The 20,278-nt window shown below is 33.9% G+C and overlaps 1 protein-coding gene across 8 annotated transcripts in view; it reads right to left on the bottom strand.

Annotated features, from left to right (window-relative positions):
- The window catches only part of XRCC4 (X-ray repair cross complementing 4), a 280,811-nt gene that overhangs the window by 97,729 nt on the left and 162,804 nt on the right, over nt 1-20,278 (bottom strand). For all 8 annotated transcript variants that reach the window (XM_082378379.1, XM_082378386.1, XM_082378380.1 and 5 more), the window contains exon 7: nt 4,381-4,528. In XM_082378379.1, the coding sequence (XP_082234505.1) occupies nt 4,381-4,528 (148 nt within the window). The remainder of the gene's footprint in view (nt 1-4,380; nt 4,529-20,278) is intronic.

The raw sequence follows: 20,278 nt of genomic DNA, 5'->3' as shown, positions 1-20,278 counted from the left end.
ATTCAAATCTCGGAGCTAGAGGCGTTTTGTTCCACCTATATATTTAGCAGCTCTTCTGACCACAGAAGCTAATGCTTTTTCTAGTCAAGAGTCATTTAAGGAGGAGCTCAAAATTAAGTTAGAGTTGCTTGAGATTTGCGATAACCCTTGTTCCTGCTCCAATAAGAACTTCATATCCTGGTTTTGGTAACTAGGTCTGCATGGTGTAGCCCTGTGGTTGGCTCCTTGTCTTGGTCTCCAGTACAAACATGATTTGGTTGTAACTTGGGTTTGGCTCTCTTCTTGGCCACCTCTTCCAGGGTCTGGAGCCCTGATTCTAAGAGAAAGTTTTCATTTATAGGTCCCTTGTTCAGATACAAATTTCAGTATCTCTTAAAAAAGTAGTTTGCTTTTGATAAAGAAAATCTACAGAAGTGAGAAACAGAACAGCCAAAAGAAGGTAAAGCAGAATTTCCAGGTGGGGAGAAATGAGCTGAAATAGTTGAAGAAGTAACAGACATTAAAGTATTGATTAAATCACTTAAACTGAGCATTTTGTTTATTGGCTGACTTTGTTAACTGGTTGCTAATTTCAACAGACTGGGGCATTGATTCAATTTAGACAAATAAGTGAATAATGACTGGATTAATCATTTTGTTAAAATAATCCAACTAGTCTACCTAGCCATAATGATTTCATGTCATACCAACAAAATAGTATTAATAGACTTTTATTATATTAGCTTTCTGAGGATGTTGAAAGAATTAATAAGAGCTCTTAAATTTAAAAAATTGAAATGAAAATTCTTCCTCAATTATTATGTTATATGATAAAGCATTAAAAATTTAAGCTGGGGGGCTTCCCTGGTGGCACCGTGGTTGAGAATCTGCCTGCCAATGCAGGGGACATGGGTTCGAGCCCTGGTCTGGGAAGATCCCACATGCCGCGGAGCAACTGGGCCCGTGAGCCACAATTACTGAGACTGCGCGTCTGGAGCCTGTGCTCTGCAACAAGAGAGGCTGTGATAGTGAGAGGCCCCGCGCACCGCGATGAAGAGTGGCCCCCACTTGCCACAACTAGAGAAAGCCCTCGCACAGAAACGAAGACCCAACACAGCCATAAATAAAAATAAATTAATTAATTAAAAAAAATTTAAGCTGGGTGTCTAATAAAGCCCAAATATAGTATTATTTAATTTAAATACATATTGTGTCATTGTATATATATATATTTTTTTTTTTTTTTTTAATTTACTTTATTTATTTATTTTTGGCTGCATTGGGTCTTCATTGCTGCGCACGGGCTTTCTCTAGTTGCGGCGAGCAGGGGCTACTCTTCATTGCGGTGCACAGGCTCCTCACTGCAGTGGCTTCTCTTGTTGCAGAGCACGGGCTCTAGGCACGTGGGCTTCAGTAGTTGTGGCACATGGGCTCAGTAGTTGTGGCTCGTGGTCTCTAGAGCGCAGGCTCGGCAGTTGTGGCGCCCAGGCTTAGTTGCTTCACAGCACGTGGGATCTTCCCGGACCAGTGCTTGAACCCGTGTCCCTAGCATTGGCAGGCGGACTCTCAACCACTGCACCACCAGGGAAGTCCATGCCATTGTATATTTATAGAAAGTGATTTTACATTGTTTACACTCAGAATTTTACCTGATGATATTAATAAAGTATGTAAGGATGAAAATAATTTCACAGTTTCTGTAGTCTTTGTCAGCTGGTTCATTTTGTTTAATATGTAGAATTAAAAGGACATACCAAACAACTCTACAAATCATAATTTCAAGTGATGTAAGATAGCAAATAGCAAGGAATGTACAGCACATGGTTATGTTGAATAATAACTCTTAGTGTTGATGCTAGTTGACAGGATGAGGGTTCCCCAAGTATAATCATATTGTGTGGATTAGTCACACTAAAATTTTTAATGAATATTTATCAATAGATACCAGATTCAAGGATTTCAGAGTCTTACTAAAAGCAGGAGATCATCAAAGATCTAAAAATATTCCTGAAAAAAATTTATATTTACTGAAAAAAAAAGAAAAAGGCAAAATGTCAGTACAATTCTGCACCTCAGGACTGCTAACACATGCCAATTTAGGCTATTATCCTTGTGAGTACTCTACATAAGTTTCAGTATGTTTTCAATTTTCTAGTTTCCTGTGTTTCAAAAGAATGAAAGTTTTATTATTGGGAATCCAAAACTGTACAACATTCAGCAGTTTGAAAGCAGAATTAAGAAATGAAAAAGAAAGGAAGGACGATAGCTTTAGATAATTTTAAATGACTATATCTAAGAAGACACAATAATGACTAAAATATCAGAGATTTCTAGTCAATCTAATATTTTGATAATCCTTAAGAAGAGTCAAAAAACAATATCAAAAGTTAGGGAAAACAAGAAGAAAAGTCCTCTGCGATGTGAGAACCAGAAATGCTATCATATACATAAGAAAAGGCTGAATTTTTAACAAGGGTCACACAGCCCAGCTTGGACTGGCCTCTGAGCAGCCCTCAGCCTCATCGCAATCCCTCCCTTGCTCCCTCCACTGCCATCACCCTCACACAGTCCACCTCAGCGCATGTTTACAGGCTGTTTCCTCTGCCTAAATCTCTGCTCTCTACACTACTGTACTCCTCGTGTCTGTGTAATCATACGAGTAATGTTTGTCTTCTCTCATGTAGACTAAGCTTTATGACATCAGGGACTGTGTCAAGTTTGCTCAGCATGTAAACATATGTTAAAAGAATGATACATGAATGAATGAATGAGGGAAAGCCATAGTCACAATTATTTTGTTCTCAACAAACAACGGTAGCTACTGGGCATTTCCTTAGACAATGTGAAATCATGTGGTAGTCATACAATGAATGTAAATTCTACTGAGAGGCTACTGCAAGAGATACAGAGGAAATACCATTGTGAGCGACTGACAGAAATGTCTGAAATCCAGCATATGCTTAGAATTGAAAACAAGTAGTGAAGTCAGGCTTCCTAGCTAAATTTAATGGGATATAATGGTTAATAAGCCATGGTAATGCAACTATAAACTCAAAACCCAATGATAAACAGACAACAAAACAATGCCACTATTAACTGTACAATGCATACTTTTATGCAAGAAACTCGAAAACTCCCTCCTATCAGGCTCAGTTTCCTGAATGCATGGATTGTGCCTGTCTTGGCATCCTCTTTGTCTATAACAGAATCCTAAAACTTCTTGCTCTCAGAACCCCTTTACACTTTCAAAAGCTCTGGAGGACCTCAAAAACATTTGTTCATGTGGACTGTATTTGCCATATTCAAAATAAAAACTGAGAAAAACTTAAAATATGTATTAAATAATTTTAAAATAATAATAAACCGAGTATATGATAACATGAATAACATATTCTTTATAAAAATCATTATATTTCCCAAACAAAAAATCTTGTGAGGGCAATGTTTTGCAAACATGTTGATGGCTGGCTTGAATGAAAACAGTTAGATTCTCATTAGCTTCTGCATTCAAACAGATATGACATATTATTTTAATTAAAATATATGAAGAAAATCTGGCCTCACATAGCTATGGAACTGAAGAAGGGGTGACCCTGTGGATCTCCACAAAGGGCCTTGGGAACCCTCAGATCCTCATTCCATACTTTGAATACCAGTGGTCTGTAATATCATCTGTCACAAGGCTATTGTTCAACTACCATTTGCTAAATTAATGAAAAGTTTAGAGAAAAAGAAATAAAATCTTAGGGCATATATATATATCACACACACACACGTACAAATGATTTGTACATTCATTTTGGATTCAACTGATAATATTCCTTATAAATGCAGACTGTTTTACTGCAATGAAACGTTAGTTATCCCAACACCTCAACATATGACAACTAAATTGGGATGTATACTGAAGGAGGGCAGTCTGAACCAAAAAAGTGAAAAACAGTGAAAATACAGTTTATAATTCCAAAATCTAATAGAAATAAATAGATTACTACAAAGAGACATTTTACTTGAAAAAATACCAAGCATAATCAAATCAAGTGGCTAAGCTGAATGTTCTAGGAGTCTCCTTAAAGCAGTAAATTCGATCGAAGTACTTTACTGAACACAAGCTGGATTCTAATGTTCTTAGTATCCTACATGCCATTTCTCAATAATCCATAACAACCACAAGAAAAAAAATGTACTTATATTTTCAGCACTTCCGCTTTAAATATTAATAGGAATTAACCAAAAACCAGAGAAAATAAATTGATTCAAACATTTTACAATTTCCAAAATCATAATTGTTGTTCTTAAAAATAGCCTTAAGTAAATTCAGAAATAAAAATATAATTTTAAGATGATATATTAGATTTTTAAATGTCATCTCACTATTTGGCAAAGAATAAAATGACTTACTTTTCCTTTTCTTGAAGCCGATGCTCCTGAGAAGCCATTTTAGGCTCCGTCCCAAGATTTTTTTGCATCCGCTGCCTCCTCTTTCTAGTTGGTGCAATATCAGTGACATCGGGACTTGAAATAATGGAATCATCTCTTCTTACAGTAGCTAAAATAAAATCACATAAAAATGTGACCCAATAAAATTACGCATATAATTTTTGAGCACAGTATCAACTTGCCGCTTGAGCACTGATATAAAGTGACACATTGAAATATAGCAAAATTATTTTTTTAATTTATTCAGATTTGGTGAAATGAGCTAGTTAGATAGCATATAATACTTTAATACCAATATAAAATCTGAAGTATATTGTACACACGGAACAACTTGATCAAAATGGTCTTAGCCTATCTTGAGCAACAACCTTCTCAAAAGCATAGATAAAACTGAATTAGAGGCACCTCTAAAAGGTGTTTGGTGGGGGGGGATACTGCTATGGGAATAATGAATCAAACTGACAGTAAAACAGTAATTGTTAGCAGGAATGGGGACTTCTCCTAGTGATCCAGAGATAATTTTCATAAACTTTTTAGCCAACTGTAGGGAATAAGCACAAGAAAAATGTAAGAAAATACTATCAGATGTCTCTAATGTGGCTAAACCATTAAATTACCCTGAAAAATGTTTGATGTACATGAAACAGAAGCAACAATAGAAACAGGCTTGATTTATATTCCTTTATTCTCTATGAAAAACTTAATTGCCAAGAGCTTTAGGGGAGTTCAGAATATTCATTCTTTCATCCAATACACAGTATATTCTCTAAACACATTTTTCTGTAAAAGAGAAGAGCTCCTTTGCTATTGGTAAATCATGAACAATATCAGTATAATTTGGACTCTGGATGTCCTGTTGGTTCATATGATTTTTTTCCAGCTTGTTAATGTTTAAAAGTGATCAGGGGCAAGCTTTCACCCCAATTAAAGAGAAAACCTTAGCAATGTATAAAGGCCTTAAGAAGTGGAGATGAATGTCTAAAAATCCTATACAAGTCCATCCCGTTAGCACAAAAAGGGGCTGGTTTAGTGGAGTCAAGAACCCTATACTTTTCAAAAGTTAAGCTCTCTGCTGAAGCTGCAATTATGCCTAAAGAGCTGTGAAGACATTTCTCCCTGTATCTCAAATCAGATGTTTAATTTTGATGAAACTAGTGTAATCAAATGCATTCAATACCTCCTATCTCCTCCATTTAAGAGGAAGTATAATGATGCAAAGGGTTAGCTGACTGTGATGCTTGGTGCAAATGTTGTCAGAGATTTAATGGAGTTAATGTTTTTGTTAGGATTGTAACTGGAGAACTAACAACAACAATGTAAAGCTGCATAGACTTTAAGTGCTCTGCCCAAAACTTAACTTCTTTTTCCCATAAGCTCTATTAATTTTAGTGTGCTAATTTGCAGAGTGAGTAGTTGTTCAGGCACACATATATCACATTCTAGAAGAAAAGTCTGCATTCTGTGCAGTCCAGGCTTCTCTGAGTGACCTGACATCACTTGGACACTATTGACCACTCTCTTGAAATGCTTCTTTTGATTTTTTTTTCCTGGAAATAACTACCATTTTTGAGAATGTATGTGCTGGACACTTTGCTATGGGTTTTATAAATATTATCTTATTAATCTTTAACCTTGTGAAGTACTTACTAACTTCATTTTACTTATGAGGAAACCAAGGCTTTAGAGAGGTTAAGTAACTTGCCCATACCACACAGCTTTTGCTTTTATATTTTATCATTTTGACAATTAAAAAATATTTCTGCCTGGTAGGCAAATTACTTATTGATAAAATATTAACTGAATGTTCATCAAAGCATATTTTACTTTCCAAAGCTGCTTAAGTTATTAAGACATGTAAGTTCCATTAGATTTCTTATACATTATTTTATTAACCTCTAAAAATGTATTGGGAGTAAAGAAAGGTAAATAAAAAGGGGTTTTTCTCTGAACGTATTCCAGCTGAATGATTCCCTTATTTTTATTAAGCTGTGAGGTGACTAAGGAAGATAATTCTGGTTTCCTGATTTCTTACCCAGTCAGCTCTTACACAGGGTTTACTCAATCACATAAGCATTCAACAAAGTACAATCTTGTCTATGAATAAAACTAGCAAAATTATCAGAGTTAGAGGATGTTTCAACTGTAGATAGACTTGTAAAATGGAGAAAGATTACATTTAATGACATGTTGGACATTTATGAGGGAAGAATGTTAAGTTTAAATTAAAAGGTAAGGTGAACTTTTAAAAAATAAAGTTACATAAAAGTTCTGCCATTCATTTCAAAACTCCAGATAACAACTTATGCATTGGCACCCAATAGGATATTTTATAGGTCAAATGGTTATATTATTTGTTATAATGCCTAGAATTTACTTTAAAATGCAATGTGATTAAAGGTGTGTATTAGTAAGAGCGTGGCATCTACTTAAGAATTATGGACCAGGAGTAGTTTTCTGGGATTCTAATAATAAAGTCTATATACTTGAGGGGGCTACTAGAGGCACTTGTTTTATTTGCATCTCAATAACTGATGATTTACTAATTAGTATACTGAATGACAAAAATGTGTATCTATTGGTGAAAACAAGGTATGAAAATATGCATGATGAATATTGCATATGAGCTCTCATGAGTAAAATTAAAGGCATTTAAGATACAAAAATTGGCTAAAATATTTTAGAGATACTCCCCACCATTTTATGAACAGGCTACAAGAATCCAGTGAGGTCTGTTTACTCTTAGAGACGATGCCCTGTGCTAAATCTTCAAGTAGTTCTGTGTCTAGTTGTGAATGCTGGATGATTATGGTTGCCTGATGCCAGGGAAAATTGCCATTCCTACCTCAGGAATCTTTATATTTGTCAAAAGTGAACATTTTATATGAGGGGGTGACTGGAACACCTAAAAGGACACACAGCTGGAACTTCTTCAAGCTTATAGAACAAGTTCATGAATGATTTTGTCTTTACTTGTTAGTAAATATTTAGCTGATCATTGTATATGTGGGAAAACCTAATCTGATAATTTATTATTATTCCTACAGTTTAAACTTCTTGGTGGCTACCATTATGTACCACAAAGAACTTAAAGAGTTTTGTATAACCAAGAGTTTCATGTCAGTTTACTGCACCATTTTTATTCCTTTCTCTTCACAGTTACAGTGTAGCTCTCTGTAACACTGCCATAAGGAAAAAGGACTACCATATAAGCTTAATTACTGGTTAAACCAAATATACCTTTTCTGGTTTGTGTTTGCACCATGAGAAACAGTTTTCCCTTCAGTTTATTACATACATGCAATAGCGAATCATACTGTAATAGATTCACTTAATATATATATCTTTAACACGAAGTTTTGATAATAATTATATAGCCTTTTACAAAAGGAAAACATTCCATCTTATCCTTTCCTCTTCACACTGCAATGCCAGTAACCAGGAAAATGAGGCGCTACTCCAAACATCTGGTACCTACGTGTTAAATTGCTCAACTTGAGCATTCCTCAAATTTCAAGCCATCCCACCTCTCTCCACTACTTGTGCTGATGTTTGGTCCTCACATTCCATTTGGTCTCAAGGCTGTATACTTTATTTCTATTCTGACTCTGGATGTCTTGAACAATGAATCTGGATCTTGAAACAAGCAAAGCTGTTTTATATACAACAGAAGAGATCTGAACTACATCTACACAAAGCCAAATATGAAACTTCCAAAATGTCTATATTATTCATAACCCTACATATTTTTAACGGTGACAATGTTTTCAGTTTCAAGTTTTGCATGCCATTTTTAAGGAAAAAAATCAATTCATATTAAGTTTACCAGGTAATACATATTCATTTTAGCTGTGAGGAAGAGTTTGAATATAGTTGGAAAGAATAACAAATGTTCAAAGGGTAATGAGAAGGAGTGTGGCCTGTTTGCAGGAGTGTTCATGAGAGAAAAAGATGCAGGAAATGAGACTGGATAAGTATGGGCAGCAGGTAAGGAGAGGAAGGAAAAAGAAGATAGAGAGACATGTTAAATAAATTTGCAAGCTTTCAAATCCAGGCAGAAGAGTATGAATCTGATATTAACAGGGGAGTTTTTTTCTGAGATTCCACAACCAGAATTCTCAGTTTTTAATATTATCATCAGTCTCTTTGTCATAACAATGTGTCTTTCACCATTTCCAGGAAATTAAAAAAAGAAAAGAGAAGAGAAGAGAAGAAAAGGAAAGAAAGGAAAAGAAAAAAGAAAGAAAAGAAAAAACTATTGCCAATTAACTTAATACAGCTGAAATACTGATTGGCAGAGCTGTGGGATGAATTTCAAGCTCTAATTAGGTTCACTGCATCTAGAAAATGGGGAATCTTTACACAAGCCTTGTTATTGTAAAAGGAGGCTCCACAGAAAGCCACACTTCTTCTCATCTGACAGAAGAACTGCAGGAGCTTGGCAGCAGTAGTTCAGACATGAGAGAGGCAGAGTGTTGGCCTTCCTGGGTGCTCTCAATGTTGAAGTGAAATGACACTGTTGGCTAAACAGCCTAAGCCCCATGAGTTAAACTACCTGGTAAACTTAAGTCTCTGATGATTAAACACCTAAATACTGGTATTTTAAAAAATTATTTTTCAGCTTTATAATTAATTTTATTAGGGATTCTTTATTATCTCATATCTATGGATTTTTTTTTCCTTCTTCATAATATACATATCTTCACATACACAAAGAGTCTATGGAACTGTAATGGAGACTGTCACCATTCTCCTTCTGGTCCCCCGCCAAACATATACACCTATCTCCAGCCCCTGAACCCACCTCCCTCCCACACAAAAAAATTAATGTCCTGAGGCATGTTATTCATGGCAATGGCTCCTTAGCTCTTAAATTATTGAATGAAGGAGGCTCTGATCTTCAGGTCCCTAGACCAGAAAAAAAATGTATGCTATTTACAATATGCCATATCCAAACAAAAAACTTTGAGTGGTTCCCTATCACCTATAAAATAAAGTCCTAAGATCCTAGTCCTACATTCAAATCTCCCTACAACATGACCCTCACCTGCCTCTCTGACCATACCTCCCACAAACCTTCTACCATAGCATATAAACTATTCCAAGGGCTCCAGGCTTCCTACCTCTTCCTTTTTTGTTCCTCACTTTCCTTGTCTTGAATGTCCTCCAATCCTCTATTGGCTCAACTATGTGCTCCCCTTCAGCACAGCCCATTTCAGTCATTTCAGTCACCCCTAGCACTTCCAATCCATAGCAATCTCTCCTTTCTCTATAGGGCTTATAGTTTGAACCACTCATTTTCCACATACTATCTTGTATTGTTATTCTTTTTATGTATATCTCCTATTTCCCAAATAGATTACGAACACCCAACAGCTAGAGGCCATGCCTTATAGTTTGCTATATTCCTAATGTATTACCCAATAGTGTTATACATGAGAAATGTGATGACTTGAACTCTTATTTTGAAATGTGTATCTTATTTTTTTAATCAAAACTTATTTACTTATGGACCTCAGAAGAAGTATAGGGAAAAATCCAATCAGAAGACCTGGGTCGGGATCTTTATTTCTGCCATTTACCTTTGACGTATTACAGAATCTCTAAGTTCCTCTGTGAAAAAATGTATATTAACCATGATTACATGGGATAATAAAAACTGTTTTATAAATCATAGTGTCAGAAATATTTGATATTGTCAGAAATATTTGATATCAGCAATAAGTATTATTAACAAAATGTGTGTGCCCTTACAAAAGATCAAACTGAGATTCATTTTTTTTTTTTAATTTTAGAAGTTTATTATTATTATTTTCTATTATATAAGTTTCTGGTATATAGCATTATAATTCAACACCTGTATACTGAGATTCATTTAGGTGAATCTGAAGAACTTTCAGGCTATCTTCTATAGCTTCTTAGGCACATAAAAATTAAATTAAAAAAATTAAGATAAGTTCATGGTTTTCCAAACTCAAAATAACCCAACTGTCACAGAACTATCATCTGTTATGAATATAGAGCAGCCAGTCTGCTGTGGCTGTTTTTTGCTATTTTATTCATTTATTCATTTCATAAATGTTTATTAGGTGTTAGAATCAATAAGTCATTGTGTTTTCTTTTGAAAGATGTAAAATATTGAGGGGAAAAACCAAAATCCAAACCTTAAGATACTACCCTAAGTAAATCTGAAACTTCAAAAAACATACTCTTTCTTTCACCAAGGAAAATAACCAACCAATGTGCCTCTGTAGTTTGTCTTACTGACAGGTATAAAGATAAGCAAAAAAAGCTTAGATAAGGTTAGTCACACCATACTTCAATAAGCAGTATCTTAAAGTGACTTATCTTGAGGTAGTAAATTTCTAATCTGACCAAACAAGCAAACATTATTTTTCCCTCACCGTTCATCAAATAGCCCTTTTCTCAATCTGTAATCAGTTTCTACCCAGCTTTCACAATCTAACCTGAATAACTGATGACCATCTTACACGGAAGGTCAATGGTCTAACCTATTATTAGCAATCACCAAATAAACTGATAATTAACATCGCACTAAACACTTAAAAGTGCATGTATGCGCGCACATCCATGTGCATACACTTTTCCAAAAGTCAGGCTCCTCTTTTAGCCAGCACAGATGGGAGTCAGACTTAATGACAAATACTGACACTGGGGTAACCCAAAAGGTCATCTTTGGAAATCCAATACTTTCAATGTCAGAGGCAGGGTGGGCCACTAAAGATAAAATACAGGCTTCAGAAGTGTTCACAGTGTAGAAAAAATATAAGTTGAATATACTAAGTTTTGTTCCATATCTACAAAACAATTCACTTAAAAATATATTTCTAAGAATTTTAATATCAAATGAACTCAGTTCTTGAAATCTTAAGGATTCATTTATTCTTTCACTTATTCAACAAATATTTATTGAGTAGTTTCTATGTGTCAGGCACTATTCCAAAGACACCATCACCATGTATTCAAAAAGTGTATAATTGAAGGGCAGAAAGACACAACTATTTTTGCAAGAAAGCCATAAGTTACACAAGCAATTATAAAGGCACGGATTTGAAAGTTCTAAGGTAGGCAGAACTTTCCAACCTTTTACTATTTTTCCAAATTAACCTGTGAAGCTTTAATTCCTCTTTTTTCATTATGAAACACCAATTATAACTTGATTTCTTATTCCGGGTTTTTGGTTTTTTTTTTTTTTTTTTTCTTCTATGGGTATTTCTTTTGAAAGCATAATTGTTAGTATCAGCCAGCTCTGAAGTAGGTTTCCCAAAGGAGAAAATGAAAAGACTAGCTTACTCTGAGCAACCTGATAAGAAAAGACTGGGTTTCAAAATTAAGTTTTAAGGATGTTCCAAAATGAACTCGAACTACATATCTGAATTGAAAGTGTAAAATTACCTTTATAGGTAGTCCTTCATAAGTCCCCACAACATCCTTAGTAGATTTCATCATACTTTTAATAATTTATCTAATATTTATAAAACTCCATGAAGGCAGGGGCTGAGCCTGTCTTATTCACTGTTAGTATAAGAGGGACTAGCATGGTCTCTAATACATAATAATTCCTCAATAAATATTAGTTGATTGGCATAAATTCTAAAATACTAATAGAGTTAATAATAACTTTAAAAAAATTACTTTAAATCTACATAAAATACTACACTATTGATTAGCTATGCCTGCTGCTGTCAGTCCAGTTAACATTAAGAAAATAAAAATATTAGTAGGGAAAAGCAGTTTATGAAAGAGCAAACATTAGCCTTCAATTTATATTATTTTATGATTCAAAATAACAAACACTGGAAAGTCATTTTAATGGTTAATAAGCTTTCAGAAAACAAAACCACAATTTTTCAGCTTTCACCAGCTTTATGAAGGGGTCTCTGCCTACGACCTACATCATGCAATGTTTGGAGCCAACATAAAGCTTTCATTGTTGTACATGAGTCAGGTATGGACTTCTGTCAACTTAAGACATTTTTTTCCAGCATTTTCTTAATAGACTTAAAGCTTTTTAAAATTTTCATCCTCTTTTATGTTGGCCAACTTTTAATAAAACCAGGACATTTTATATAGCTTCAAGAGGATTTTATTGAACTAGTATAACTGGAAAAAATGGACAAAAGTAAGTGAAATATAAAAACTAATGAAATGATACAGGGAATCTTCCAGTTTGTTTTTATTTTAATAATGTGTTACCATTATATTATCTGCAGTGACTCTAGGGGAACTGGTTAGAACTAGGACAAGATCACTAGCGTAACTAGCAAGTCAAAATAAAAAATGTTGACATTTTCTCTCTATTAATACCAACTTAATTTGCTTATTTCTGAGTAATTATTTGACTCTTTACAGTCATGATGAGTCAGGATGGAACTCAAAACCTTACCCTTCCCACTCCTGTTTCTGCTGAATCTGTACTCATCCTGAAAAATCATTCTTATACAATGCTCCTAAGATACTGTTACTAAACTATTCGAGTTAGCATCAAAGCCGATATCCAAAAAAAGTAAGTTTTTTTTTTTATGTTTCTATTGAATCAGTACCTGAACCAGAAGTTTTAAACAAACATTTTGTGCTGAGTCCACTTTAAGACAATAACATCAGCTTTTACTCAAATGATTTACTAACTCATTAAATTTACCTCTTTTTCCTCTGCTGGTGAACTGGGTAGGTAAGAGTCATTAACCGGCAGCACAAACCCTTTCTTTGAATATTCACAGGGGTAAGAAGAAGAACTTGACTGTGGTTCTGTGACATGATAGACTTTCCCACTTCATTTTGCTAGTATTTGCTTACTCTTAGATTTAGAATAACTTTGATTCATTAAGAAAAAGTGCCTTATTTGCACTTATTTAAACTCCTTTACAATAAGGTAAATGCCTCTCTGGTATCACTTAGCCAGTTTGGAGTAGTTGTATGAAGAGGCAAATATGAAGCTAAATTTCCGAGGTGTCCCTTGACAACTGTGGGATGCTTTTCAAAAGGGAGATTCCCAGATCTGTGGTGCTAGGCATGTTGTGCCAACTAGTTTTCAAACCAAATGCGATTAAAGTAATACTTTTACTAAGAAGGATTAAGAAAAAATATGTGCCAAATGGTCAAATAACTAAGATAATGTTTACACAGAATTAGCAAAATACTTCACAAGGATCCTAAACCTGACTCTGTTAATCAACGTCTTAATGACTTAGTGTAAATCCCGTAACAATTCTGTGAAGGTTTTTATTTTTAACCCACAAAATCAGGTGTGGAGAAGTTAGACCAAATAGTTATTTCCAGTGGAAAAAAAAAATGCCCTGATTCTACAATTTAAGTTGTTATGCTTTTTAAAAATGATTACCTTAATATTATCTAAATTTGGTAAGAAAAAGAAATGTGCTTTCAGACCATTTTTAAGCACTTTTAAGTTAGTTTCGGGTTAAATGCTTTACCCGAATGAGAAAGTTTTTCTTCAGAAATTTCATTTCCAAACATCTACATTTCCAAACATTTTACACTGTTTCATAATGTTTATGGATTTTTAATTTTTCAATAAAAACCCTGTAAAGTGTTTATTTTTAAACAAATAATTTGTATTCTTTCATCTTAATACTCAAAAGTAAACAAATAAGAGCAAAAAATATTTTAGGCATTGATTTGACAGAGAGAATAATACTTCAGAAATTTATTAGTTTATTATGAATCTATACTCTTCACGTTAGATCTTCACATTAGAATGTATACTCTTCACATGTTTACGAAGCTTGTCTAGCAATCATTTTCAACATGTTGCTCAGTAATGTGCAGTCTCAGGACAAAGCCTTCATAATGCCATTATCCCTACAACTTGCCAACAGCCAAACAATCATTCTTGATGCCTTCCAAAACTTCATCTTACACATCCAATCAGCACCTCCTAAAAAGTTCTTAAATTTGTCTAATAATCCTCTGCATCCCCAGTACTTCCATAATCTCTTACCTAGATTATTGCTATAGCTTATAAATGGCCAAAGCAGTTACACTTCATTCCCTACAAAACATCTAGGAGAATTGTTCTAAAAATACAAATTTGATCAAGTCATGTCCTCTTCTACTGCCTTGAAGACAAAGATAAAATTCCTAATAAACTTTATTGTCTCCTACTTTTCCTGATTCAGCTTATTTTTACAGCCCTACTGAATTTTGTTTGATGTTCCATTCTACCTCTCTCTCTACTCCTGAATTTTGCACATGTGATCTTCTTCTAGGAATACTGTTCCACCATCTACCACCCACTGGCTAACTCACACCCATCCTTGATATCTCAGTAAAGATATTACTCTGTCAGGAGGCCTTCGAAGTGTCAATTAGATATCCCTTCTCTGTGCCTTTATAGTACGTTTTACTCCTTCTATCACTGCAGTATAGAGGAGTGGTTAAGGTCACAGATGAAGGAAAATAGAGAAAAACTGTTTTGGGTTTTCCTAAGGAGAAGTAGATAAATTTTATTGTAAAGTCAGTGAATAAGGCAAACAATCACAATTAAGCAAAACTACCCTTGAAAATTCCTTAAATTGTCCAATAAGTACAATAATACACAGTACATATAACTCTGTATGGTAATGTTCATGCATAACTACTTAATGAATACCATAGTACATAGTTTCATAGAGAAATTACATTCAGAAAGAAAATTACCCCAGGTTTTCAATAATCTAAACACATCATCAATACAGAAAGATTCAATTCCTAGTTCTTCTAGTTTAATGTCATTATCTTAACTTTCTATGAAAGATGTATCAGTTCCTCTGATGCTTCCTTATTCAGATTTCTTTATGGTTCCAAATTAATTTTTCATTGTTTTCTTTCCTGGGTCACATTATCACCTTATTTGCTTGGCTACCTAAATCAGTAATTACCGTTTCCTTGTCAATAGCCCCAAACTTTAAAGTTAGTCATACTTGTTCCTAGGTTTTTCACAATGGTATTTACTCTTGTCAGGCTTAACTATATCCACTACTGTAGACATACACTTGTTAAGTAGAATAGCAGGCAGTCAGCAGAACTATTTAAAAATGTGATTTTCTTCATTTGTAAAATCTATATTTATCTAGAAAATTTAGTTAAATAATGTTAAATTAAGTATATATATGATGCCACTTCACTATAATTCATAAACGACTAGTCCAAATTTCAATCTCTCAAGGTATTTTAATCATGAAATGGGAAGTAGGGACTTCATACCATAGCGGACCTCACAGAGTTATGCGTCTTAACTCTCCCTGAAATTCATAAAACAAGCTTTTGCACAGATGCACTTACCATAATGTTTTGTCAAAAATGAAAATGGACAAACTGTTACTATGAAGAGCTAGAAATTTTTAGGCATTATAATTTTGTATAAAATGAAAAAAAAAGATAAGACTACCAATATAAGTAATGTCTTTCCAATGATGTAAATGCTGTGTATCCCCACATTTTTGATGTTTATAATTAATCCATAATAAACTGACATTTAGGAAAATAGTTCATCATGTTGCCTGGTATGTTATAGGTGCTCAAAGTGTCATTGTTGAATGAAAATATCACCAAGGAAAATACTGAAGATTTTATAGATAGACTCTAAAAGAGAGCAAAGCTTTTGTAGTTAAACATAAACAAAAATAGCAAAATAAGCCATTACAGAATATTGAGTAGAGTTCCCTGTGCTATATGGGAAAAGAATCTAAAAGAGTGGATATATGCATAACTGATTCACTTTTCCATACACCTGAAACTAACACAGCATTGTAAATCAACTATACTCCAATAAAAATAATTTTTAAAAAAATAACATAAAAGTTTGACTGATTTGTTTATCCATAAACATAACTTCTAAAAAAAAAGCCTGTAATATTCATTATAAAGCAAACACTGAATTCAAAACCTAATACATTAAACTACAGTTGGCATTTAAAATGCCCTTGCGGAGAATATTCTAACCTTGTACAAAAGAGTATATTATTTGTAAATAATGGTTACCAGATATCTTAGCCAAGAAACACAGTTACAGAGGGAAGTTATCATAACATAGCCGGGAAAGTACAGAAGCAGAAAAAAAGTCTGTACTTGTGTTGGTGTTTATTCAGATAGATAAATGGATCCATATCTATATAAATACATATAGATTATACATAAATTAGAAAACCAAAAACTGTAAATGCCCTAAATAAAAGTGAGAAGAATTATGCCTAAACAAGGCCAAAGATAAAAAAAAAATAATAACTAGGCAGAAACTTAGACAAATAACTTGATAGAGAAAATACAGAAACATGAGGGTGAAAGAAATGGAGACTTTCAAGAATGAGTATTCAACAGACAGTAACACATTTCTTATTGGTCACATGATTATTGTAGATGACTATACAAAGAGGCTTAAACTCACTGTCCAATTTATTTTACCAATTCAAACAGCAGAGGAAAAAAAGGTAAATTTAATGAGTTCATAAATCATTTGAATAAAAGCTGATGTTACTGTCTTAGCGTGGACTCGGCACAAAATGTTTGTTTAAACTTCTGGTTCAGGTACTGATTCAATAGAAACATAAAAAAAAATACTTACTTTTTTTTGGATATCATCTTTAATGCCAACTCTAATAGTTTAGTAAAAGTATCTTAGAGTATTGTATAAGAATGATTTTTCAGGATGAGTATAGATTCAGCAGAAACAGGAATGGCAAGGGTAAGGTTTTGAGTTCCATCCTGACTCATCATGACTGAAAAGAGTCAAATAATTACTCAGAAGTAGGCAAATTAAGTTGGTATTAATAGACAGAAAATGTCAACATTTTTTATTCAGTAACCTTATTGTGTCCCCCTGCCCACAGTCATCCCTCTGGTGGGAAGATTTCTCAGAATTAATGTAGTTTTAAGTCTGAATATTCCCACACTTTTTTGTTTTATGTTTTTCTGGTATGTAGAACATACAAAAGAGTTCACCATAAAAGAATCCATAAATGAATTGGGAAACAACTCTATTTTAACATTCTGAAGATCTTAAACATATGAAGCTTGTGTTTTCTGAAACTTGTAATTCTAAAACTTTATAGAATACGTCCCCAACTTCCCTACTAAAACCTATTAACATATTGAGGAACTGGTGTTCTTTACAACATATTTGGAATGATATTATTGGAAGATTCCTATACAGGTGTAGCAATAGTATAAAAGATTACCTAGGGACCATACTTCCTTTAGGTGGTGGGTTTTTTTAAATTGTTTCCCATAACCACCAAAACTATCTTTTATAGCAGTAGCTCTCAACAGGAGGTGCATTTTATAATCCTCAGCACGTAAAAAATGTAAAACCCCAGCCCTCACCTGTTAAAAATTCTGATGTAATAAGTCATAGGTTATTAATTATGTTTTTGAAAAGTCTCAACAGGTGTTAATCCATTAGCACAATAGTGCTAATGATGAGTAACTCAAATACCAGTTACCAATGATAAATTCAGAGTAGAGTCAAAGAACCGAAGTTCCGCGTGCTTTAAATCTTCTAGCAGATTTGTTATTGTCAATTCATAAATATTTCACATCTTAAAAAGAGTACATTTTTACACAGCAAAAGCAATTAGGCATGTGTTTCTTTGCTCATAATATACAATTCTTTCTTAGATATGTATGTTAATCTGTGAGCTATTAGAAGGGTAGTGACACAGAGAGTAGTTACCAGGCAGGAGAAAGACACATACCCACAAACTTTATCATCCAAATCAGATATCTTAGACAATTTGAAATACATTTCTGTTCAAATATTCGGACAGCAAAGACCTTCTCCCCCCTTTTTGAGCCCTATAATATCAGCACAGAGTAGTTAAAAGTACACTAGATGTGAATTAGGAGATCACGGTTTAATCCTCAGCTAAGACACCATCTAATAGAGAAATTTAAAAAATAACTCTACTAGTCCTAAATTTCCTAAGCTCAAAAATTATAGGGTTAGACTAGATCATTGTGTTCTAAGTGATCTAATTTCTAAGTCTAGGTCACTTTGTGTACTAACATTTAAATATATTGAAATAAATACTTTCAAAAATAGAAAATCAACTTTGAAAGGTCACATTTCTAAATTCTAATAAGACTATTAAATGAAAATGCATTATTGTTTTTAATCAAACAGAAACAAAATAATATTATGTAAGAAAATGGTAATGTATCTTAGTCTGTTAGGGCTGCTATAACAAAGTATGACAAACTGGGTAGCTCATAACAACAGATTTATTTCACACAGTTCTGGAGGCTAGTCAGATTGGTGAAGATTGCATTTTGCCAGTGTATCTGAATAATTGCCTCTAAATTCTGATTTTGCAAGATTGGTCAGATTCTGGTGAAGGCCCTCTTCTGGGTTGCATATTGCTGACTTTTTTCTCCTTCTTCACATGGTAGAAGGGGCAAGGGAGTTTTCTTGGACCTCTTTTATAAGGGCACTAATCCCATTCATGAAGACTCCACCCTCATGACTTAATCACTTCCCAAAGCCCTCACTTCCAAACATTGGGCATTAGAATTTCAACATATGAATTTTGGGGGGGACAAACATTGTGATCATAGCAGAATGCATATACTTTGCATTTACTGTTTATATAAGGAAGCACATAGGATGTACGATTGCTTACATAGAACAATGATAACAGTAAGACTTTAAGACATACTAGCATATGAATAAATTAGCTGTTATTTTAATAATAATGGCAAATACCTAGCTACATTATTCTAGTGTTTCATTTAGATTAACTCATTGAATCTCAACAACTCTATGAGATAGGCATTATTATCATCTTTATATTCCATATGAGAAATCACTCAAGAGACATTAAGTACCCAAGATCACAAAGCTAATAAATGGCTGAGCCAGTATACAGACTCCTGTAATTGTTCTTTATGGGTAAACTAATATAGATCATTAGTTAAATATATATGTCATGAAAACCATGCATTAAATAGATACCAGCCTTTTATAAAATTGCCCTTTAAAAAAATTAATAGACACAATCTCTACCCATAAGGGATAATAATCTAGGAACAACAATGGAATAGAAAATAGAGATTAAAAAAAAAAATCACCTTCCTTTCTTAACACTTGGTACATTTTTAAAATGGTTTAAGCAGCAACTAGAAATTCTGTAAGGTTTAAATTTTTGTCTTTTATTTAAAGTGCATTCATATTGTATGTTGCAAAACTTTTATATTTTATTATTATTTTTTTAATAGATCTTTATTGGAGTATAATTGCTTCACAATACTGTGTTAATTTGTGTTGTACAACGAAGTGAATCAGCCATATGCATACCTATATCCCCATATCCCCTCCCTCTTGAGCCTCCCTCCCACCCTCCCTATCCCACCCCTCTAGGTCATCGCAAAGCACTGAGCTGATCTCCCTGTGCTATGCTGCTGCTTCCCACTATAATCATGCAGGATTTAAGACCTTGCCAAGAGCTGGACCTTGGCTGCCAGTGTAACAACATAGATGTCAAGCCCATCGTGACACTCAAACAATTGCCTTGAATCCTGAATTTAGGGAAGTAGAAAGAACACAAATAAGGAAAAATAAGCAATTCAATCATAAAGTATCAAAGTTGGGAAAGAGGATGGTATGAACACACCCTCATGCCATGCCTCTACAGTTACAGAAAATCAGGCTTTAGAGGCAATTATCCAGATACACTGGCAAAATGCAAATGTTATCTCTCAGGGAAGTAACTGGAACCTCTGCCTGATTACCCAGATCACTATCTCACCACTTTGGGAGACCTGGCCTCAAGGCTTTTTTTTTTTCAGTAGATCACGATAACACACAATAATATTAGATCCAAATTTATGTATTTATTTTTAAAATAAAGCC

This window comes from Balaenoptera borealis, assembly GCF_965194805.1.
Source record: "Balaenoptera borealis genome assembly, chromosome: 2".
Classification (NCBI taxonomy): Eukaryota; Metazoa; Chordata; class Mammalia; order Artiodactyla; family Balaenopteridae; genus Balaenoptera; species Balaenoptera borealis.
Note: the sequence above shows the minus strand (reverse complement) of the source record. Positions and strands in the feature narration are given on the sequence as shown.